This window comes from Macrotis lagotis, chromosome 6 (assembly GCF_037893015.1).
Source record: "Macrotis lagotis isolate mMagLag1 chromosome 6, bilby.v1.9.chrom.fasta, whole genome shotgun sequence".
Lineage (NCBI taxonomy): Eukaryota > Metazoa > Chordata > Mammalia > Peramelemorphia > Peramelidae > Macrotis > Macrotis lagotis.
In genome coordinates, this window is record NC_133663.1 from 47330927 (window position 1) to 47355992 (window position 25066).

The 25066-nt window shown below is 35.8% G+C and overlaps 1 protein-coding gene across 1 annotated transcript in view; it reads right to left on the reverse strand.

The window, feature by feature from the left end:
* Positions 1 to 23300, reverse strand: part of CPA3 (carboxypeptidase A3) — a 35453-nt gene extending 12153 nt beyond the window's left edge. Inside the window, exons 1-9 of the mRNA XM_074191118.1 lie at positions 23155 to 23300; positions 22989 to 23064; positions 20016 to 20140; positions 9813 to 9915; positions 9529 to 9630; positions 7172 to 7273; positions 5713 to 5823; positions 4397 to 4487; positions 1248 to 1450 (exon numbers count right to left, since the gene is read on the reverse strand). Coding sequence (XP_074047219.1) covers positions 1248 to 1450; positions 4397 to 4487; positions 5713 to 5823; positions 7172 to 7273; positions 9529 to 9630; positions 9813 to 9915; positions 20016 to 20140; positions 22989 to 23064; positions 23155 to 23225 — 984 coding nt within the window. The 5' untranslated portion in view covers positions 23226 to 23300. The remainder of the gene's footprint in view (positions 1 to 1247; positions 1451 to 4396; positions 4488 to 5712; positions 5824 to 7171; positions 7274 to 9528; positions 9631 to 9812; positions 9916 to 20015; positions 20141 to 22988; positions 23065 to 23154) is intronic.
* Positions 23301 to 25066: the final 1766 nt, after the last annotated feature.

Here is a 25066-nt window from a genome sequence, read left to right on the forward strand (position 1 = left end):
CTGGGAAATAACTACAAAAAGTAAGTATATGATAAAACAAAGAGAACAGATTCTTTTAAAACTAAGTCAATATACGGTTGATAGGGATCCTTACAAAGGAATTCCACTGATGTAGTATCTAGAGAGTTGTTCTTTCAGTTGGATTGCCCTTCTCTCAATGATTCCATTACTATCTTTTTTACTGATGGTTCCTAACTTTTCTGTTCACTTCTAATTTTTCATCTTTAGCTGCCTATTGGACATCTTGAAGTGGATGTCTTAGAGACATCATAATTTATCATGTCCAAAATGATGCATTATCTTTTACCCCAAAACCTTCCCCCTTTCCTCAGAAAAATGGAGAGAGTATATGGAATTTTACTTCCAGGTTCCATATGAGGAAAGTGAGGCTCCTCACTTTTAGACCTGGGTTTGAACTTATTAACTGTGGGACTTTAGGTAAGCATGGGGCAGCTAGGTGGCACAGTGGATAGAACTTGGGGTCTGAGTCAGATGAGGAAAACCCTAGTTTAAATCTGGTCTCATTCACTTGCTAGCTGAGCAATGCTGGACTAGTCACTTAATCCTGTTTGTCTCAGTTTCCTCATCTGTAAAATGAACTAGAAAAGGAAATGACAGACAACACTAATTATCTGGAGTCCAGCATTATTCTGGAGTCCACTAATTATTTGGAGTCCAGAAAACTCCAAATTGGGTCACATGAAGAGTTAAACATGACTGAGAAATGACCGAATAACAATCACCCCTCATAGTCCATAGAACAAGATGATATCATTCAAGATATCTACCTCAGTCTTGTTGTGAATATATGTGAAATGCTTTGTAAACTTTAAAGTGCTCTATCAGGGACCGCTATTATTAAATCCAATTAAATTAACTTGGTTGTAACGTAATGTAATTGTAAAGTAGTCTCTTTGTCTTGTCTTGTTTGTCCTTCATTCTCAGGATATCAGGGAGGTGATGCCTTGGCAGGCAAATGAGTTGGATTTAAGTGAGGGGGGATATGAAAAGTCACCTCAGAGACTGCTTGTCTCTTTCCTTTTATAGTAAGCACCTCTCTAAGTCCCTTCACATATAAATAAACCTTTATCATGTGGAAAATTGATCCAAGGTTCCTTCTTTGTCATAGACATTAACTTCATTGTTACTTTGCTTGTGAAGCAGTGTTAATAAAGGTTGGTTCACAGACCATTGATGGAAGAAGTTTGCAAATTGGAGACATCACTTGAAAATACATCCAAACCTACCAGTTCCTCCTCATTCTGTACTGGTTTGTTACTGTGACCATAAGGAAACATGAGCATCTGGGAGAAGGAGTGAACAGACACATAAGCTTCGATTTGATCAATGTGCCTTTGAATAAACTTAACCACAGCTTGAGTTTCTTTCTCAGACTCTGGTTTCGTTCCCCTATAAACTTCACTGCATGGATTGCTTGTCCCAAGTTTGGCTGTAAAAAAAGAAAAAAAAATGATGCAAAGGATCGGGTCAATTCATAGTCTGTCCTCCATCTTGCACCTTAAGCATCATCTGATTTAGATGTCCCTATTATCTCCAGGATCAAAATATGAAAAAGTTTGTCTTTGAAAATCCTTTATAACCTGGACCCTTTCTAACCTTGTGGTCCTCTCACAGATTATTAACCTCCATTTTTTCCATGATCCAGTGACCCTGGATACCTTGCTTGTTGTACGCTTCACATATAACACACCATCTCCACACTCTGAAAGTTTGTCCTTCCCCTACCTAGAATGTTCTTTCTTTTAATCTGGGCTTCACTGTTTCCCTTCTTTCAAGTCTCATCTAAATCCTTCCTTCTTTTATATCTTTCCCAGTCCTTAATTTCAGTGCTTTCCCTCTGGGATCACCCATATTTATCCTTTCTGTTTCTTATTTGTCCATATTTTTGTACTGTCTCTCCAGTAGACTGTGAGCTTTTGGAGAATAGGGTTGATTTACTTTTTGTTTATTTTGCTTTGTTTTTTGGCCTTTCTTTGTATCCTCGGAACTTAGCACAGTGACTGGAATGGGGTAGATGCCTCATGAATGCTATTTAACTTAGACTAACTCTTTTTAACATTCTTGTCTATCTAGATCCCAACCTCTATTCTCAGTTATCACTGGAATCTAATTGTATAAACAATGAATCATCCATATTCATCAGACTGCAGTAGCTCTTCTTTGTGCAAGAAAAAAAAATCTTTCCAACATTTCCAATGTCTTAGAAATGATGCCCAGAAAACAGCTACAAACTTCAGATCCTATAGACTTTTTCTAATTAATATTAATTCATATTAACTTCTTAACATGTATCTTATTTCGTTGTTTCCTTCAGAAGTTAACTCAAGGACCACTTTATTGTGTATGAAACCTGATAACTCAAATTGCTCTCACCTTAACTTATCTTGTATATATTTTGTATAAGTTTCATTTATACCTTTATATGGTTATTTTCTTCTTCTGATAAATTGAAATCTTTTAGAGGAAAGGAACTATTTCAATTTTTTTGGCATACCCAGTTTAATAAAAACATCTTGATTGATGATTGAATTCTACCTAGGTATGCTAAATTTAATGTTTCTCTGATCAGCTGAATTTAACTCTTTTTTATTTTTTTTTGTTTTCTTTCTCTTTTTTTGACTTTAGAAAGGCATTGGGATTAAGTGACTTGTCCAAAGTCACACAGTTAAGTAATTATTAAGTGTCTGAGGCTGTATTTGAACTCAGGTCCTCCTGATTCCAGGCTGGTGCTCTATCCACTGTGCCACCTAATGATCCCATTTTAAATTTTATTTCATTTTATTTTTTGGATTTTAGAATGAGCTTAAATCTAAGAAGACTTGTCAGTTATTCATTCAACTCTGTTTTATCATTATGGAAAATGGATGAGATCAATTAAAGTTGAAAAGAATTTAGCCAAGGTGATAAATAAAAAAAAGGGCTTGAAAATATTTACTTGAAATGTATTATCTTATGTCTGGAAATGAGTAAGAAGAACATCAAATGGATTTGAGATCAATCTCAATTTCCAGGTTATTTTGTTAATCAGCAAGTGGACTTCTCTTTTTGGGAGAGGAGATGGTATGTCAGTTTTCCCAAGAGGGATGCTTCCTTACTGTATTAGACCTCTCCAACTTCTCTTTCAGGGAGGAAAAGGGAAGTGACACCTCACTAGTATTCTGAAATATTCAGACAACTCTTTATGGTCAATCTGGTCATAAATGGAATTTTTGTTTCATTTATTTTTTTTTAGGTTTTTTTTTTGCAAGGCAAACGGGGTTAAGTGGCTTGCCCAAGGCCACACAGCTAGGTAATTAATTAAGTGTCTAAGATCAGATTTGAACCCAGGTACTCCTGACTCCAGGGCCAGTGCTTTATCCACTATGCCACCTAGCCGCTCCATTTTTGTTTCATTTCTAAGAAATAAAAGGTACACCACAAGAATATCTGATGTTTTCTATTGCCCTTTAAGTTTTGCAAAATACTTTATAACATTACATCATTTGATGCCCATAATAATCCTCTTAAAGAAGTACCATCACCCTCTTTTTAAAGAGGAAATTGAGGTACAGAGAAGTTACCTGACTTGCTTGTGGTTATACAGTTACTAAGTGCTAGAAGATGAATTATAGCCAAGGTCTCTCAACCTTAAGATAAGTGTTATCTAAGAAAACATGGAACCAGTCCTCAATCAACTAAACAATACACCTTCACTATACTCTCTAGAATAATGTTGGTTTTTTAAGATAAAAGAAAACCATATTGAGTCATGCTGCTTTATTCTTTTTATCCTCATAACCTTGTCCTGGGTTTTCTCCATTCTGTGCCTCTGTTCTCTCTCTCTCTCTCTCTCTCTCTCTCTCTCTCTCTCTCTCTCTCTGTATATATATATATGTATATATAAAATGTCCTTCTATAGATAGGTCTGTTGATTTCTTTATCATTTCTTAAATCCCAATCCCAATGATTTGCTACTTCTTCCTTGGCTCTTTAATTTCCAATTGTCTCCTTGTCTCACCCCCAGTGTTGAAAATCAGCTTCCCTCCTGAGTTTGTCATAGATAAGTCTAATACACTAATTATATAGATATTTAATATGATTATCTGCATTTGTCTCTCATTTCTCTCTTACACTGTAGTATTCACAAAGGCAAAAGACCATATTTTCTAAATTGGGTATCCCTTTCTTCCTTCTTCCTTTTGTTGCCTCATTTACTCTTTTTCCCATCCAATATTTAGGGCAATATTCTGTAGTCAGGAAAGATTATATATATATATATATATATATATATATATATATTATATATATGTATATATAAAATTACTAGCAGAGATAATTTCATTCTCTGGTCCTCAACATGGCTCTACAGTTTATCTTGAAATGATCTATTACTTACAACCCCATGAGGCATTAAAATTCCTGTTGAGGTCAACGCCTATGCACTTGGAATCAGAAGTCTTTGCTCTATTTTTTCTCCACATTCGTTCCTGTGGAACCAAATAATGACCAAGGTTAAGTGATCAGCTTGAACACTGTTCTGCATTCTCTACGAAGAGGTCAACTAAAAAACCTGAAATCCACTGAGTTATTATATGTTGATAGAGTATCACAAAGGAAAAAACCAACTGGCCATGGCGTTGGAGGCCGACTATAACATCTGGGACTGTCTTATTAGCTGGATGTGTTATACTTTGAGTTTCTTTACAATTATTTCTCATTGCTTTATGTGATGAATGTCTTCTAGTTAATTTTTAAATACTTCCTTGTTGCTTTTCATGGAAGCAGATACAAATAATTTAGTTAGTTGAGAACTAATAAATATAATAGATGATACTTTTTTGGCCATTGTATATTAGCTCATAATTATAATTTCTTGGGATCATAGGTTTGGAAAAATATTAGAAATATTAGAAATGGAGGGAATGGTCATAAATTGGAAATTGGATAAATTAGTTATGGCATATGAATGTAATGAAATATTATTGTGTAATAAGAAATGATGACTAAAATGGGCAAAATCTGGAAAGACTTCTACCTTTTCTATAGACAATAGACTGTACAGTTTTCTATAGTTAGACTACTGTTATATTGTATTATAACATATCATTTTATATCATTATATTATATTAATCATTAAAACAGAACTTGTTATTTCAAATTCTGATCCACAGATTTTAGTTCAAGTGAAGTCCCCTGAAATGCAATAATTTCATTCAGAAAAATAGGCATAATAGATGTTAGTCTTGTTCTTCAATAACAGTGATAGTTTCATAATGAAACACAGGCCCATTTAAAAATATTCACTCATAATTTCAATTCCCTTCCTAGGTACATCAACAAATGATACCTTTGGGATTGCATCTTGCAGTTTCCCTCAAGAAATTGTAATACATTGTGATTTTTTTCCTGCATCTCTCTAAAAAGCTTGATAGTTTTAAATCGTGGGTTCTTTACTTATTTTTTTCAGCTCACAAATTGATCACTTACTCCTATTTTTCTTTTAGAATAGTTTTTCCATTGTTCCACATTACCAGAATCAGGTTTGCTTCTCAGCCTACCACTTATGTTACTCATTTGCTTTTCTGACTCCAAAGTGTATTAGGTTAACATAAAACCTAAATGAAATGAACTATTTGCTTTACTAAATATATACTTGCTATATTTAGTATATTCATTTTAGATTGGAAATATCCAAATAGATAGCTCTCATACCTTTGTCCAACTCCAGATATAACCATCAACATTGAACACAGGAAGGACATAAAAATTCAGCCTGTCTAGGAGCTTTGTCATAATTTTGTTTCTTCCATAGGTTTTGGCTGCCTGTAGAGTAGAGAGAAAATACATGAATTGCAGTAAATCCTGGCTCTAATCAAATTTTTAGCAGTTTTCAAAGGTAGAATGGAAGCTCTTTGAGGACAGGCAGAATTATTTTTTATTTGTTGTATTCCCTAGTACCTCATGCTATGACACATAATGGATATTCATTAAATTCTCATTAAAAGAATGAATTATGTTGAAACTAAAATTTGGATTATTTTCACCTTAAAATTCCACACTGGATACAAACATGCTACAAAGATAGCATAACATTCAGAATTTTTTTTTAAAATGATTACTATATAGTTCTGTCTCATAAAATCTTATTGCCAGTAATATAAGGCATTACAAAATATCTAATGGCCCAGGAGATCAACATCAGTATTATCAAAGCTGGGAGTAAATTGGTTTTCTATTTTATAAATTAAAAAAAATCAACCAATGCTGATCCATATTTGTGAATGTAATAATGGGGAGAAATTGGATAGGGTCCCTAGCAGAACTACAAAGAATCATCCAAAGGACAGAATATGGGGACCATCTGTGGAAAGGTTCAAGGATTTGGAAAGGGGTCAAGAAATTCTTCCATCCAATTGAAATCTTTCCAGTTTTCTGCTTCTATGTGGAATGGGAAGTTTTTCCCCCCTCCCTCCTCTGACTTTCCACCAGGGGACACATGCAAACGTGGCCACGAGCTTTGACACTCTATGAGTTATCTTCTGATTTGGACTGAAGAGGTCCATCTCATAGTGGAGACAACTCCTCTTGAACTCATGCTATCCCAGAGACAAATATATGTCCTGTAGCCATTGAATATGCCCATAACTACCACGGAGTCGGCATGTATGTGGGATCAATGTGTTGTCAGAGTAAAAGCTGGCAGAAATAGATGATGAAGAGATGATAATAGTCGATGATACAATGGAAACAGCAGTGGGTGGAATAATAGGAGGTTCTATTAGTGATGAGGATTTACTGTGAAAAGATTCTTTAGAATTAGAATGAGTATGGAGTATGGAAATTTCCAGGCAGAGATATATGATATGTCTAAAGAGATCAGAGCTTTGTACTCTCAGCCGTTTAGAAGAAAAGTGACATCTTTATGCACAATAGTTTGCAAATTGGCAGTGTTTTCCATAGGACACTATATTATTATGGTACAGAGTTTTCTACAGTTTTGTAAACTTCTAGCCTTTTCACATTGAAAAAGATGAATGAGATTCTGATTATGTTGTTCCTGGAAGTTTCAAATAGATCTGCTCAGGTGGAATTGCACTTATTTAAAAGGGGCAGATTGACTCCAAAAACGCCAGCAGAATGATGTTCATAAGGAGTTTTCAATTTCACCAACCTGATAGACAAACCACTGGCAGAAGGCAGGAGAAATCCATTCTCGGGCATGAATTCCGCAGTCCATGAAAATGGCCCTTCTTTGTCCACTCTTTTTCCCAACCTGTTTTCAGATAAACTTGAGTCCTTACTTTGTATAAAGTCACATATTTAAACATATTGTCTATTTTAAAATTTAGGAATCTCTAACTGCCTGCTGCAGACTTCTCTTTGGGGTAGGTATAGCCTCCCTCACTACTTTTTTTTTGGTTTAGACAATTAGCTAATTAAAGAAATAAGCCTCTGAGAAGATAAATAAAATTGATGAGAGATATAAGCTTTAAACAAACCATTGTCCCCATTGAGACCCACTTAAGAGTAGGGTAAAAGATTTAATAGGCATAAGGAATAATTGTGGGGATGTATTGCTATGCGTTTCAAAAGAACCATACAATGCACAAAACCATTAGCATACAGGTAGAATTCATCATTTACTCAATATTTAAGGCAGCCAGCTGAGGCAGTGAATAAAACTCTAGATTAGACATCAAGATGACTTGAGTTTGAATCTTTCCTCAAACACTAGCTTTCTAATCCTGAGCAAGTCACTTGAGCATTAGTTTCCTCATCTGCAAGATTGAGTATATCATAATACAATGAGAATAATAATGATAGGGCTATTGTGAATATAGTAAATCACATGTGTAAAGTGTTTTTTCATGCTATCAAACACTTTATACATGCCTGCTATTATTAATTTGCATTTCTTAATCTATTTTGCACTTTAGTCTTAAAATTTTTTTCTTCTATCTGAATTGCAAATGAGATTCGATTATTTTCTAGAATATTTCGTAGTTTAGAATTAACATTCTTTGGTCAGATAGATCCCACTACTCTGATATTTGCTTTTTATTTCCCTCTCATATATTTACCATATTTTTTCTTTCCTGCCTGCTATTTATTAGTGCTCCCACTTTCTCTACTCACATGATCTTGGCTAGAAAAGCTAAAAGAATAAAGAATTCAAGGATAGCTAGGTGGTGGCTGTGGAAATGTTCAAGGATTTGGAGAGGGGGGTCAAGAAATTCTTCATCCAACTGAAATCTTTCCAGTTCTCTACTTCTATGAAGAATGAGAAGTTTTTTTTTCCCTTCCCTGACTTTCCACTGGGTGACGCATGTATATGTGACCATAAGCAGCTAGGTGGCACTGACCTGGAGTCAGGATGACCTGGGTTCAAATCCTACTTCAGACACTTGGTACATACCAGCTGTGAGACCTTGGGTGAGTTACTAAATTTCGTTTGCAAAAATAAAAAAATAAATAAAGAGTTCAAGATTTTGTATAGCAGACCTTTGACATATAGCTTAATGAGCCTCAGTTCCTATATCTGGAATGCAGGGTTGAATAAGAGTCACCATTTCTTATTATATTATTATATTATTAGTGGGTTAAAAATGCAAATGTGAAGGAATTAGTATGAACTCTTTTAAAAAATTATTTTATTAGCTTCAAATTAACACATACTTTCTAGCAATGCCGACAGATTTATTTATCTAGGTCATGATTTCCTCCATGTGGAAAACTTAATGCCAGAAAGTTATCACTGATGCATGTCAACCATTCCACTATAATTTATAGTCTTAGAAAGTTAATGAAAAGTTGAGTGGGTTAGCCAGTCTTGTGCCTTGAAGGACTTGAATCCACTTCTTCCTGATTCAAAGGCTAGTCCATTATCCATAATACCAGTGGTTCTCAAAATTTTTGGTTTTAGGACCTTTGTACACTCTTTAAAATTGTTGAGGTAGGAATCCAAAACCTTTTATTTATGTGTATTATCTCTACTGATATATCCTATATTAGAAATTAAAACTGGTAATATTTAAAAATTTATCTATTAATTCATCTTAAAATATTGACAGGATATCCATTATAAGTTAACATGTAACAAATGCTTAACGAAAATAGAACTATTTTCCTAAAAAATTAATGAGAAGAATGGCATTGGTTACATATTTTTCAGATCTCTTTAATTTGCTTAAGTTGTCTAGCTTAATAGAAGACAGCTGGATTCATCTAGCTGCTTCTGCATTCAATCTGTTGTGATTTGATGTTTTGGAAGAAATTTATGAAGAAAATCCATCCTTGCACAAATAAGTAATTGGAAAAGGAAAGAGTTTCAACAGGCGAAAAATATATTAATATTATTATGATCTCCCTGAAAAGGTCTTGGGTATCCACCTTTGTCTTAATTGCCCAGTGCCTCACTTATTGTTTCTTCCACCACCATCACTGCTACCATCATGCCACTGCCACCATCATCATCAGCATCTTTATGACCACCACCATCTCCATTTTAAGAAATTCTTTTTTTTTTACCTTGAGAACATACATTGGATTATTTTCTTCAGTTTTTCCAATTTCAACACGAGATATCAGCTCTGGATGCTTTTCTGTCATTCGCTCAGTCCAAGCAACAATCTAAAGAGCAGAAAGCCATTTGAGGTGATTGAAGTACTTTGAGCAAATTTGAAACTGTGAGTGTGTGTGTGCGTGTGCGTGTGCGTGTGCGTGCATGTGTGTGCATATATATTTGTGTGTATGTGATGGTATAACTGAAGAGTTTTGTATTCCTCTTTACATATAGCAATTCTCTCCTGTACCTTGCTCCAGTCGTTGTATTTTGAATAGCTGTATCTGCCAGGAAAATCATCTTTCACATCAAACTGTTTTTCAATCTCTTCTTGCAGATCATAAATCAGCACTCTATTTGTCAGAGGGATGACAAAATACATACTTAGTAGAGAAAGGAAAACAGTTATCTTTTATTTGTAGTAATTCTCCCTTCCTTTCCTCCTTACATTAGAATCTGCCTACTTTTGCTTCCTCATTACTCTCTTCCCATTCTGTTCTTGAGCCCCTACTAATTGTCTTCTCCTCTTACCACCTATGTAGATAATCATGGCTCCCCTCATGGGTCAGATCCTACAGCTATTAACAGAAAAGTATTCTCATGTCCTCATGGGGGAAGTCTGAAGCCAAAGCAGAGTAGTCTGAATCAACCAGAGATGCTGCTTCTGAGTTAACAAATGTGGCCCAGGATAGTACATGGGGGAATCCTACTGGTGTCACAGTGAGGGATAATAAGCTCACTACTTGCTTTCCAGGAATTGTTTGTTCAAGCTATTCAGACCTAATGTTGACCTTTATCTAAACCTGCTCATAATGTGTAGTTTAGTTTTTATGAATACCTTACCAAAAAATTAAACCCCTTTAGTCTCATGATTCCCAACCCCAAGATTTTTGTTGTCCTGCCAAATCTTGGTTCTTTTTCTTTCTTTAAAACATCCTCTTTCACCATTCTAACCTGAAAAAATTTTCCTCAACCAACCTCTTGGCGGATCTTGCCAGTTCTCTTGGACAAGTCAATGTGTTTAGTTTCTATTGGAGAGTCATGGTGCTATCGTGAAAAGGATTTACACCAGAGGTCCTGGGTTTATATTCTGGGACTGTCATTTCTGCATGACCTTTCCAGAGTAACTTAGCTTCTATGGGTCTCCATTTTCTTATTTGTGCAATGAGGGAGTTGGATTGGGTGATCCTCGAGATCCCTATCAATTCTAAAATCATTTATCCTATTAATTTATGTAATCCCCTGCTTAGAAACTTTCACTGGCTCCCTATTACTTCTAGCACAAAATCCTCAATCTGATATTTGTAGCTTTGTCATAAAGCTTTAAAGTATTTTTCCAGGCTTGGTTAATGTTACTCTCCATCAAAAACCTAATCTTCCAGTCAAACTGAATTATTATTTGTTTCCCAAACTGGGTCCTTGGTATCCTGTTTCTATGTATTTGTTTAAATTCTATTTGTGTGATTTAGACGTTTTGCTACGCAAAACAGTTTTTTCTCCCAAAGAGCTTATATTCTATGCAGGGATACTTAATCTTTGTTCATGTGACCCTTAAGGGGTCTTTGGATAGGTTTTAGGGGATTTGTAAATTTATATGGGAAAATGACATCTCTATTTCACTAGCCTCTAGTTGACATGTAGCATTTTCTTCTATGAGAAGAAAAACTGGGGGCAAAAATAGGCAAAACTCATTAGTATGAGAAATGGTTCATAGCCTTCACCAAGCTCCTAGGGAGACATGATGCAAAAATATTAAGAGTCTTTGGATTAGGAGGTGGAGCCAAGATGGCAGAGTCGAGGCAAAACATCTTAACTCTCTCAACATATCCTTCCAAACCACTCTAAAATAATACCAAACATCTGATTCTGGAGCAACAGAGCCACAAAAGGTTAGAGTGAAACATTTTTGTTTTCATCCTACAATAACTTAGGAGGTCAGTGGGAGAAGTTTGTGACACAGTGAGGAAGATTAAAGGGGACCATTTGCTAATATGGTTCAAACTGCCCATTGATTGGCAACTCTATTGCTCATACACAACCCCGGGATGTAGGTCTATAGCAGAGAGGAGTATTGAGGGTCTGAGAAAAGGGAGCAGGGGCTCTGTCAACAGTTCTAAAGCAAACAGAAAATTAAGAAATCATTCTAAGGCTATGGGGCATCTAAGGTTACAGAAGAGGAAAACAGAGGTCACATCTTTCTCTGTATCACACCACCTTAGAAACACTGAAAACTTTTGGACCCCAGAACAGCCTCTGAAAACAGTAGCATAAAAATCAGAAACTTGGGATAGTGCCTCTTCACCCCCAGGTGAAATAAAGATGTCATTTTCTCATATAAATTTACAGATCCCCTAAAACCTATCCAAAAGAGCAATGTGAACATAAAGTTCAGAGTCAAGAAATAGGATGACAAAGTGAGCAAATAAACAACAACACAAAAGAACTTAATCATTCAAGGTTATGTGGCAGGGAAGACCAAGATTAAACTCAGAAGACAACAATGAAAAGACACTATAAGCAAAGCCTCAAAAAGTGCTAATTGGACTCAGGAATTCTGGAAGAGTTAAAGACATGAATGGGAGAGGCAAAAATTAGAGAAAGAAATAAGAGTTGATAGTAATGGCGGGACAGAGCTGAGATGGCAGAGGAAAAGTAGGGACTTGTTCACATTCTCAAATTCCCCTCCAATAATTTTAAAATAATATCCCAAAAGTGTGACAGAATCAACAAAAGGATGGGGTGAAACAATTTCCCAATTCTAGATTGACATTAAGGAAAGATTTGTTTCACTGGGGTTTAATTAGTAGATCTATGTTTTCAGTTCTTTCAGTTCACCACCACTCTTCTGGTTATGCCAGAACTGAATTTGCAAGTGACCACAAATACTCTTTTCCACCCTAGATCTGTGACCAGGTTCACCATCCTGCTAAAGCCCTGGACTGGAACCTGGAACCATATATAGACAACACTACAGACTGTTTATAAAGGATCTACTAAAATCTCCTTCTGAACAGTTGCCTGAACCCCTTATAGACTGTCGGCAGAAGGTTCCAGAAGCCACCACTACTAATTAAAATATCCCCAAGGTCTGCTGAGGGCTTACCATGGAAGAAATAGCCTTCTCTAGAATGTACTTTATGATCAACCCCAGTGAAACAAATCTGAAGCTTAGGATAGTGCTTCCTCTATTTTGGGAGAAAAGCTCAACTTTAACATAAAGTTAAAAATAAAAAAAAAGAAGGCTGAAAAAATGAGCAAAAAAAATAACCTGAGCAAAGAAAGTTATGATGGTGACAAACACAAACTAAGAAGACAACAATGTGAAAACAATTATAAGGAAAGCCTCAAAGAAAAATGTGAATTGACCTCTGGCCCCCAAAAAAGGTTCCTGAAAGAGCTCAAAAAGGATTTTAAAAACCCCATAGGGAAGGTAAAGGAAAAATTAGAAAAAAAGAAATTTATAAAAATTAAGAGCCAATTCCTAACTGATAAATTGTCAAAGGCTATAAACAGGTAGTTTTCAGAAAAAGAAATCAAAATTATCTATAGTCATATGAAAATATGCTCTAAATCACTATTTATTTGAGAAAGGCAAATTGTAACAACTCTGTGGTACTATTCACACCTATCAGAAATAAATAATGTTAGAGGCATGTGAAGGGAAGATAGGTATACCAATGAACTGTTCATGGTGTTCATTGGTTTAATCATTCTGGAGAACAATTTGGAACTAGTCCCAAAGGACTAAAAACTTGTGAATATTTTTTGATCCAACAATACCACCACTAGATCTACATACATATATTTGTATGATCAGCTCGTTTTGTGGTAGCAAAGATTTGGAAATTGAAGGAATGCTCATCATTTGGGGAGCAGCTCTACAAGTTGTGGCATATGGTTATGATGGAATACTATTGTGCTGTAAGAGAGGATGAAGGAGATGGTTCTGGAAAAAATCTGCGGACTTCTATAAATTGATGTAAAGTGAAATGAGCAGAACCAGGAGAAGATTGTATAGAGTAACAGCAGTGTTGTACAATGACCAACTGTGAAATAATTGCCTATTCTGATCAAGACAATCTGATGATTCAAGTCAATTCCAAAGGACTCAAGAGGAAAAATTCTTTTCACCTCCAGAGAGAGAACTGATGAACTCTGAGTGCAATTTGAAATAGTTTTCTCTATTTTCCTTTCTTTATTTTTGAAATGTGGCTAATATGGAAATATATTTTGTATGATTTTATATATATAATTACTATTATATTTCTTCCTTCTAGGTAGGTGGGGGAGAATTTGAAACAGAATATTAAAAATAAAAATTAAATTTATTTTTAACAAATTAATTAAAATTAAATTGAAATTAAAAAAATTAAAATTAATAGTAAAAATTTAAAAATATTAAAAAAAGTATCTGGATACCTTTGGCAATCTTTGTCTCCCTCCTTTCTTTCTTTCTTTCTTTCTTTCTTTCTTTCTTTCTTTCTTTCTTTCTTTCTTTCTTTCTTTCCTTCCTTCCTTCCTTCCTTCCTTCCTTCCTTCCTTCCTTCCTTCCTTTCTCTTCTTTCTCTTTCTCTGTCTCTCTTTGTCTTTATTTTTCCATCTCTACCTCTTTGTATCTTTTTTTTCCTCTGAGAGGCACTTTGATACAGTATATAGAAATTATTAAGACTTAGATTAAAATATCCTCTGACGCTTCCTAGTGAGACCTCTTTGAGCATCAGGCAACCTCCAAAGATTTATCTACTAACTGACAGAAGAGTTGTGAACTGCAGATGTAAATGGAATTGCTATTCTGATGAATAAATGAAAAATCATCTCTTAATATGATCTATCCATATTTCTGCATTTGGGAAGGGAAAAAGCATTTATTAATAACCAACTATACATATAAATTTTATCTTACTTGACTCTCTCAGGAGCCTTTTGAGGTAGGTGCTATGGGTTTGGATTTGTAATGGGGTAGACAAATTTTTTAAGAAATTGAAATGATGTTATAGAATATTTTTTTATTGAATTCAAAGTATCTAATTAATTTAAGTTAAGAACTTAATAGGGAATTTTTTTGAAGGGGGCTGAGGAGTTAAGGGTGGGCATATGAATTTTCCAGATTGTTGCTTCTCTTCCATACTTCACTCTGTCCATTTAGGCAGGTTTGAAACATGCATACCTGACTTATTCTTTAAAAAAAGATCTATGTTAACAAATAAAATCAGATTTAAATAACTGGGAAAATATAAGCTTCTCATGGATAGGTCAAGATAATATAATAAAAATGACAATTCTACCTAAGTTAAATATTATATATTTATACTAAATATTATATATTTAGTACCCATCAAAATTCTAAAAAACTACTTTAATGAGCTAGAAAAAATTATAAGTAAATTCATATGGAGAAATAAAAAGTCAAGAATTTCCAGGGATTTAATGAAAAAAAGTGCAAAAGAAGGTGGCTGAGCCTTGCCAGATCTAAAATTAGACTATAAAACAACAGTCATCAAAATTGTCTGGTATCGGCTAATAAACAGAGTGATGGAGCAGTGGAATAGACTAGATGCAATAGCAGGAAATGATTATAGTAATCTGCTTTTTGATAAATCCAGAGTCCAGCTTCTGGGATAAAAACTCTCTCTTTGGTAAAAACTGGGAAGATTGGGAGTTAGTATGGCAGAAACTTGGATTAGACCAACATCTCACACCCTATACCAAGATAAGATCCAAATGGGTACAGGATTTAGACATAAAAGACAATATTGTAAGAAAACTAGGAGATCAAAGAATAGTTTACCTGTCAGATCTATGGAAAGGAAAGCAGTTTATGATCAAGGAAGAAATGGAGAACCTCATTACAAACAAATTAGATAATTTTGATTACATTGAATTAAAAAGCTTTTGCATAGACAAAACCACTGTAACCAAGATCAAAAGAATTATAGTAAATTGGGAAACAATGTTTACAAATAGTATTTCTGACAAAGGACTCATTGATGAAATATATAGAGAACTGAATCAAACTTATAAAAAATAACCCCAAGCCATTCTCCAATTGACAAATGGTCAAAGGATATCCAGAGGCAATTTATAGATGAGGAAATCAAAGTGATCCATAGTCATATGAAAAATTGCTCTAAATCATTACTTTTTAGAGAAATACAAATTAAAATATCTCTGAGGGACCACCTCATACCTTTCATACTGGCCATTATGACTAGAAAAGCAATGATCAATGTTGGAAGGGATATGGGAAATTTGGAACTCTAATGCATTGTTGGTGGAGCTGTGGACTCATCCAACCTTTCTAGAGAGCAATGTGGAATTATGCCCAAAGGGCAATAAAAATGTCCATACTCTTTGATCCAGCAAACTGGGTCTACATCCTGAAGAGATCATGAAAAAGGGTAAAAACATCATGTACAAAAAAATTCATAGCAGCCCTATTTGTGGTGGCAAAGAATGGGAAATTGAGTGAATGTCCATCAAGTAGGAAATGGCTGAACAAATTGTGGTATATGTATGTTATGGAACACCATTGTTTTATTCAAAACCAGAGGGATGGGAATTCAGAGAAGCCTGGAAGGATTTGAATGAACTGATGCTGAGTGAGATGAGCAGAATCAGAACATTGTACACCATAATAACAACTTGGGGTTGATGATCAATCTTAATGGACCTGCTCATTTCATCAGTGCAACAATCAGGGACAATTTTGGGGTATCTGTGATGAAGAAAGAATACATCTGTATCCAGAGAAAGAATTGTGGAGTTTAAACAAAGATCAAAGAGTATTACCTTTAATTTAAAAAAGTTATCTTATTATGTAATTTTGCTACCTCTTATATTTTATTTTTTCCTTCAGGATATGATTTTTCTCTCAACACATTAAATTTTGATCAACGAAAAGCATGGAAACAATGTAAAGACTATCAGACTGCCTCTGTGTGTGGGGGAGGGAAGCCAGATTAGGGAAAACATTATAAAACTTAATAAAAATTAAAAAATGAGGAAGGCTAAGAAAAAATAAAAATAAAAAAGGCAAAAGAACCTTGTATTAAAACAAAAAAATCTGTGTTCAGGGGCAGCTAGGTGACACAGTGGATAGCACTAGCTCTGAAGCCAGGAGGACCTGAGTTCAAATATGGCCTAAGACACTTAATAATTACCTAGCTGTGTGATCTTGGGCTAGTCACTTAATGCCATTGCCTTGCAAAAACCAAAAAAAAAAATCTGTATTCTTAGCTGAGTGAGACATCATAGGATCATTAATCTGGAAAGATAACCAGGTAACATAGTCAAGCTCCTTCACATCACAGATTAGGAAACTGAGGTCTATAGTTATGTGATTTGCCCAGGGCCAAACTGGGAATATCTTGCAGAGTTGGGATTTAAACTTAGGTTTTCTGACTCACTACACCAGGGCTAAGGAACAGATGATAACTAAAATAACATCTCAGGATGATGGTAATAGCATTCTCTCCTTCCAGAGCACAGGGAGATTTTTGAGCAGGATTGTGACACTGTAAGTCTATGTGTAACTGGGAAGGGCCTCAAAAACCATGGCTATTTATCACTGTGCAGATAAGAAACTGAAGCCCCCCAGAATTGAGACATGACCAGATTCACAGAGGGAAGGAGAGCTTCACTCTCTGATTCCAGAGTCAGTGCTTAGGAATCATCATCATAACATTTATATAGAACTTATTATATGCCACTTATTTAGTTTGTAAATATTTCATATTCATAACAACCCTGGGGGATAGGTGCTTTTTATTATTTCCATTTTATAGAGGAGGAAATTGAGACAGACAGAGGTTAAGAGACTGCCTCAGGATCACACAATAAGTGTTTGAGGCTAAATTTGAACTCAGTCCTTCCTGATTAAAGGAAGATTCCAGGAACTTCCTATCCATTCTGCCACCTTGTTGAACATGAATCATATGGTTGGAAAAAAAATTGAATTTGTCTTTCTTACTGTCATAAGGTCATTAGATAATATTTTTATGACATTTTGGTGCTCACTGTGATAAGTAGGCGTTCATAAGAAGTGAGGGGACATCATTAATGAGGACCTGGACTTGAACTCAGAAAAACCCCAGTTCAGGCCTGTTGTCAACACTTATTAACTTGTGACCCTGAGCAAGTCACTCAGCTTTAGTGTCCTTTCTTGAAAAATAAGGATAATAAAGGGCAGAAAAGGCTAAATAAATAAATAAATATCTATTCCTCAAAGTGGTTGTGAGGCAGTAGAGATACCTTAATGTTATTTGTTATTTACCTTTCCCACACAGGCTCATCATTCAATTCAACAAACATTTATTAATGTTAGGAGATGGATCTCCTTAAAACTCTTAATAAGGTTTCACTGAATTGTTCTCTTTTGATTTTATTACTATTAAGGCTAGCTATTTTCTCATTACCTTTCATTAATGAATCTCTAATCTATTTACTAAATTTAACTAATGCTCCAAGGAAAGAGAGGTTAAGTGGATATTCCGAAACCCAAAGGAAGCGAGAAAAGGATATTAAGCTCCTTCCTTTACACTCAGTTTTCTGGCTCTTTCTCATAGGGGCCAGTACCTACTTCTTATCTCAGGTTTATAATGAGGAAGGGGGTGTGTGTACCCACTTATTTGTGTTTTCTGGTCCTTGTTTTTAACTTTGTAAAAATGTCCACTTTCCATTTTTTTAAAGGCTCTCTTTCTCTTTGTAATTTAATTTTCAGGAAATGGAAAAATAGAATAGGATAAGCAGATGATTTGTAACCAAATCGTGTGTTTGCCCTGACTAATGAGGGATGTCCAATTAAATAATTACGTTGAATTTGTCCCTTAATATGTTTCGAGAGAGCCAGGTGCCCAGATCCTCCCTGATATTTTTGTTCTCATTTTCGCACAGAATCCTAAGTGACATCTACTTACATGAGTGTTTAATATGCAAATATAATTATATATTCAGTAAGGCACATTGAGACAAAATTTCAGAATCATCTTTAAAAGCAAAAGCTATCATTTTGCAGGCTTGTATTTCAGAAGGAAGGAGAAGCAGGATCATAAATTCAGAGCTGTAAGAGAACCTCAGAGTCCATTCAGTCCCTCCCTCAATTCTTAGATGAAGAAACAGAGATCCTGGAAAATCATTTCACGTTTAGGATTAAGAGGAAATTGATATCTGAGAAGAAATTTAAAATCTGTTCCTCTGCCTCCAAAGTCAAGGTTCTTTCCTCATTTCAAAAAATGCAGCACCTAATTTTGGTCATTTTGAAGAAAACTAACCCCAAGGCACCTCATGTTGCTAGTTTGCACAAAGCCTAGAGCTTGTTGGATGGACATCTTGTCTCTTGATTTGCAGGAGGGCATTGTCAAGGGGTATCCACATGGGCAGGCATGGATAGGTTGAGCTGGTGAAGGGAATAATGCACTGAATGTGTTTTCAGGAAAACCTGAGTTCAAATCCAGCCTTAGATATTTACGCAGAGTGTGACTAGGAAAATCACTTAGCCACTACCCGCCTCAGTTTCCTTATCTGTAAAATGGCAGAGTTGTTGTGAGGAAAAATGAATACTATTTTTATGCTTTCTAAGCTTCACAGAGTGATATTCAAATATTATTATTATTATTAATCTGTATCATTGAGTAGACTACCACTATTAATGAGATTACAGATCCATTGACCTAATGGAATATTGAACACTGAGATTCTGGGTGGAGCTTGTAAAGTAAGAATTAAAATAAAATGCTTGCATTTTTGAATAACTATTGTGCTTAAAAACCAAACCAAGTCCTCAGAAACAAAGGGAAATCCTGAAATGAATTTCCTGGTAAATGAAATTCCTGGTCCATACAGAGAGCTTGACTGATGAAGATGATCATTGGTAATTCAAGATAGAAGGCCTTTTCCTAGACCAATCCTAATCCATCTAAGTAGCTTCAATTCACTTGAATTCAATGAATTTTTAATAGGTAATAATTGTATGCATTGAACTACTTTAGACAGTGGTAAGACAATGACAAAACAAAGATGAGTAGGGAGGTCAAAGTCACATAGATAATAAATCAATGAGTAAAAGCTTTGAACTAGGTTTCCTGATGCCAAATCCAGTACTCTTTCCAATGTAACACCCTTCCCAGTGTGCGCTTGCTTCTTTTTGCTATCTTCTGGTCATCGATTCATATATCAGAAATCTTGGATCATTCTTGCAACAAGAACCAACCAATAATTTGGATCACTTAAATGTAAATTATTATTGTTAAGCTTATTATAACAGCCAATTTGAATGGCTTATTAGAAGATGAGAAATGTTATTTATGAACAAGAGAAAATAGTATGATATTAGTTTGGTAGTTATCAAATTTTTACCTAACAAAAATGATTTCTGTTGGGATGGCTCATTATTCAATGTATACTCTTGTGCAATTTTGGAATATCTGATAAATCTAAAAACGTTAAATAAACTTACTTATATTGCACTTCATTTTTCTCCAGAACAGACTGGATGTGTTGGAATTGATCTTCAGTAACATGGAAGTCCACATCCATTTTGGGTATAACATCATGAATAGAACTAGGATGCCAGAAGTCAAACTGCAGAAAATTAAACCAAAACCAAAACCAAAAAAAATTTTTTGTTACCATGTACTATTAAGGATGGAAGTATTCACACTCAGGAAAGAAATGCTTCATTATGACATACTCTTGAGGACTTGAAGCAATAAATGGAGAACGATGGAATGTGTTGATTTTAGTCATCTTTAGATCAGTATGATGAATTACCATGCCATTAATTTGGCAATTGATATGAATTATAAAAATAGATAAAACCTGTGACTTGGTTTTTTCTGTTTTGGAAAACTTCCAGATGAGGGACTGTTTGAAATTCCAAATAGGTTTGTATTACCTACCTCTTAGGGTTTCTGAGAGATTACAATGGGGAACACTGATAATTTTAAAATGTTCTATAAACTTGGGGTAGACATCTAATTTTGCTGATGTGAAAGTTTCCCCCATCTGCTGTATATGAGCAGTGATTCTGTAATCTATAATTTTCTGGGTATGTGTGAACATTTTAAGGAAGATAGGTCAAGTTTTCTTTCCTCTCCAGGCTACATTCCTGACTCTTTGGGGCTTTCTCTACAATAATCCTTCCCACTGGTGACTTTCCTCTCCCCACCCTCTCTCTTTTTAGCTTTCTTTAATGTATTGTTTTTCCCCATTAGAATGTAAGCTCCTTGTGGCCAGGAACTGTCTTTTTTTCTGCTTATATCTGTGGTTTCCAAGTACCCAGCACTTAGTGAATAAAGTATTACCACTAGAACTTAAAAACACTTAAATACTTTCTTGTCTGCATCTGGGAAAATCACAATAGCCATTTTCTCAGTTTCCCTATCTGTAAAATGGGGATAAAAATAGCACCTACATCTCTGATTTGTTTGAGGATAAAATGACATAATTTTCCTAAAAGTGCTTTGCGCATCTTGAAGTGTTATATAATTATATCAGTCTTGGGTGGGAGGAGTAGGAGCAGGTGTCGCTAGCTTTCATGGTGTGATTTCAGGAAACCTCTGAAAAGTAGTCCTATTACCTTTGTCATTCCAGAACTGATGCTCATAAGACATAGATTTTACCATGTTTCCCTCAGGAATTCTTTAATAGATCCTGATTTTCTCTTACAATACAGAATACTTAGTATTCCATAACCTAGCATCCACCTACCTTCCCAGTTTTATTAAACCCCTTCACATATTCTTCTATCCAGTCAAACTGGTTGCTTACTTATTCCCTGTACAGGTGATTCCATTTTCTCCCTCCCTGATTCTGCCCAGGTGGTTCTCCCCGAGTAGAATGCATTCTTTTTCTAACTTTTCTCTGATAGTCTATAGATCTTCCTTCAAAAGATGACTCAGATGCTACCGCTTCCCACAAAGACTTTTCCTGATCTCTCCCACATTCTAAATCTTTTTTCTCACTTGAAATGATTTCAGTATATAATTGGTTCTGATTGACCTGCATCCATGAAGACACCATTATATAATGGCAAAAGCACTGAGTCACAGGATCTGAGTTCAAATTTGAGTTCTGCTGCTTACTACCTGTGTCACCCTGGACTAGTCATTTCCCTCATCTTGACCTCCATTTCCTCATCAGAAAAGAGAAAGGATTGGCTGTAGAAGACCACTAAGATCCCTTTCAGTTTCATTGTTGTGATTCTGGTTGTATTCTTTCCAGGAGATTGGTTAGCTTCCTTAGCAGTAGGACTGGATTTCTGTCTTTCTGACCCCAGGATCTGTCACAAATATCCAAAATACCAAAAAAAGGTTAATAAATGTTGAATTTCATTCTTTCCTAATGACTGAATTCCTCTGAGTCATAAAGTCTCCATTTTAAAATGCAGAATATTATAGAGCAACTCAGTTAAAACTTGATACTTTCCCTTTGTTTTGGAAGAAGATCATACGATCAGGGAGGTGATACCAGGGCAAGCACATGCATTGGATTGGAGGCGGGGAGGGGCTGTGCCAAGTCACCAGCATCACTTTCTCCTCTGGGTCCAGTGGCCAGATATGGATCAGGACAACTGGAGAGACCCTGGATGCCAGTCTATTAGGGTTAAGTGACTTGCTCAAAGTCACACAGCTAGGAAGTGTCTGAGGTTGTATTTGTAACTCAGCTCCTCCTGCTTCCCAGACTGGTGCTCCATCCACGGCACCTCCTTGGTTAACTCTTTGGCTGGGAGAAAGAATGCTCCAGAGGAATGCCTTGAAGGAACAGGTCCATGGAACCGCCAGGGAGGATCCAGGGGGAGGACAGGATGCAGCAAAGGAAGAGGGAGACAATCGAAAGGGACTTCTGTCTCCTTCTACTTGATTGAGGTAGATTAATAAGCATGATCATATCTGATGGAGGACAAGTGCCTGCAAGATCATTAGCTTTAAAGAACCCCCAGATGATGCAATTCTCTGTATCAGTGCAGGCAGACCTGCTTGGAGACCAAAACTGCAATACTCTGAGAAGTTAACTGGTTTTTCAGGGCCTCATGGCTAGTATGTCTGGGAGGTTGAACTCAGATTTGGATATTGTTTCAAGATAAGTTCTCTAAGACCACCAAGAAGATCAACAAGCCATGCTGCCTCTGACTTAAACAGAGAGCTTTAAAATTGTCTCAATCTTGAGCCCCACCACAACCCTGTGAGGGAAGACGGTCCTGTAGTTAGCATTATTCTCATTTTACATAGGAAGAAACTGAGGCTTAGAGATGTAAAAATGACTCCCCAGATAGTTATGCAGCATTTGCCAGAATCATTCTGTTTATTCCCTTCCTTTGATTTTGGGAAACTATCTCCAGCTATATTACAATAAACATATTTGACTCCTGAAAAAAAGACATTTAGAGCAAAGAAATTAAAATATAAAAAATTCCCCATAAAAGTCTTACCAGATACGTGTCATCCAAGTTTTTTAGGATGCTCACTTGTTTTTCATTTTGGAGTCTCACCCTCAATACCTTCTCCCTTTAAGAAATAAAGGTAAATGATGAGTTCCCACCTGGCCATTATTGGTTTTATTGAGCAGAGGATGAGCCCAGCACCCAGAAGATTTACCTGTCAAAGCGGCGAATGGTTGGGACGGCAAGAGCGGAGACAATGAGCACCAGAAACAGTATAAACTTCATGGCTCTTCTTTGCCTTTTGGAAATACCATCTGGGGCTTTTATGTCTCTCTTGTAATCTCAGAGCAACAACTAACTTCCTCTTCTCTGAAGTCCTCTAAACCAGTGACATTTTGTGTCTTTCTAATCATTTATTTAATCTTATTGAGAACCACAAGGGCAGCAAAAGATGGGGACCTACAAGGAGAATTTAACCCTCTTATGCTAGATTTGTCAATAGTCATTCTAAGCTGCTTAAGTAGATGAAGCAGAAAGTGGAATGAACAGAAGAATTGGGTAATTCTGGGACTGACTTCGGTCCGAGAACCTTCTTGGAGAGTTCTTGTTAATATTCTCCGGTTCTTTCAAGACATGGATATACGCTAGTAAATGTTGAACAACTGACTCTCCAGAAAACAAACAACAAAACCAAACCGACCTTTTAAATTTAATCTGCATTATTAACATTTTATGCATCAACTTCTTTAAAGAAAGGCAATCAGTAAAAAAGAAATCACATTCTGATTTGTGGCATTTGCATTTTCTGAGTTGGAAGTGCTCACACAGAGAATTTAACAACTGGCTCTTTGTCAGATCTAGCTCCAGTTTGTCATTGTCAGGTTCTATTTTGTTTTTTTGCAACCAGCTTAAAATTCTTTCCATTCGTTATTCTCATCTATGGCATCTCAAATATGATAATAATAAAAGTCAGCATTGATAGAGTATACTTTCAGACATGCAAAGCATTTTAACTATATTTTCTCATTGGATCCTCACAAGACCTGTGTGACAGATGCTATTATGTCTTCTTTTTGCAAGAGAGGAAACTGAGATGGAGAAAAGTCTCTTTCTCTCTCTCTCTCAGTTCTAATTATATTCTTTTATTGTATGTTATATTATGTGCATTATATTTTATTACCTATATGTTAATAAAGATTTATAGACATACATATACAAACCCCAACAGACCAGCTTAATGGACTATGCATCTAGTTTCATACTACACTCTGACAATAGAAAATAAAATACTTTCACCCAGGTGACTTCTCCTGTACTCACTGAAAAGATGTTTTGAGTGTAGCATCTGCTTTGAGGCTATCACTCTAATTCTATCATAGGTTGAATGCGGAGTGGGGGGCAGAACTATTCTCGGTTGATTATTCTATTTGGGTTTATAATCCTAAAACTATAGCTCATAACTGCCCCCCCCATTGCACTTATATTTAATAGTCAGTCAGTAGATGTAATAATCTTGGTTGGGGGGGGGAAAGGAAAGAGCACAAACTTACTGAGGCAGATAAAAGTTCAATAACTTGTCCAAGGTCCTACAGTTAGCATATTTGAATTCAGGTTTTCCTGACTCTAGCGCAGCATGCTCTCCACCACACCACCTAATCACCTTTAAAAAATAAAAGTAATATAATCCCCCCTTAAACCTGGGTCACACTGTACCACAACGACACCCAGCATCAGTGGGAACAGTGAACACATACTTAAGACATTCATGTAGCCAAAGCAATTCATACTCCTATAACTGCTGGGCTCTGAGATCTGTTTTCTTGTGTTGTCCTCATGCAACTCCTCTTGTGTAGATCACTACCTCCTTGGGCCATTGTGTTTCCACAGCTCAGCTCGAGCCAGCCAGGGAGGGGTCTTTTCTGGGTTCACTCCAGAGAATTTCCTAGACCTTTTCTCTGCTGGGGTGTGCTATGTCTCTTGAAGGATCTGCGGCAAGTCAATAGGAGATAAGGGGAAACTAATATTCTTCTCCCACTTCCCAGTCCTCTAGGTTGAGTATTCTATTTGGGTTTATAATCCTAAAACTATAGCTCATAACTGCCCCCCATTGTACTTATGTTTAATAG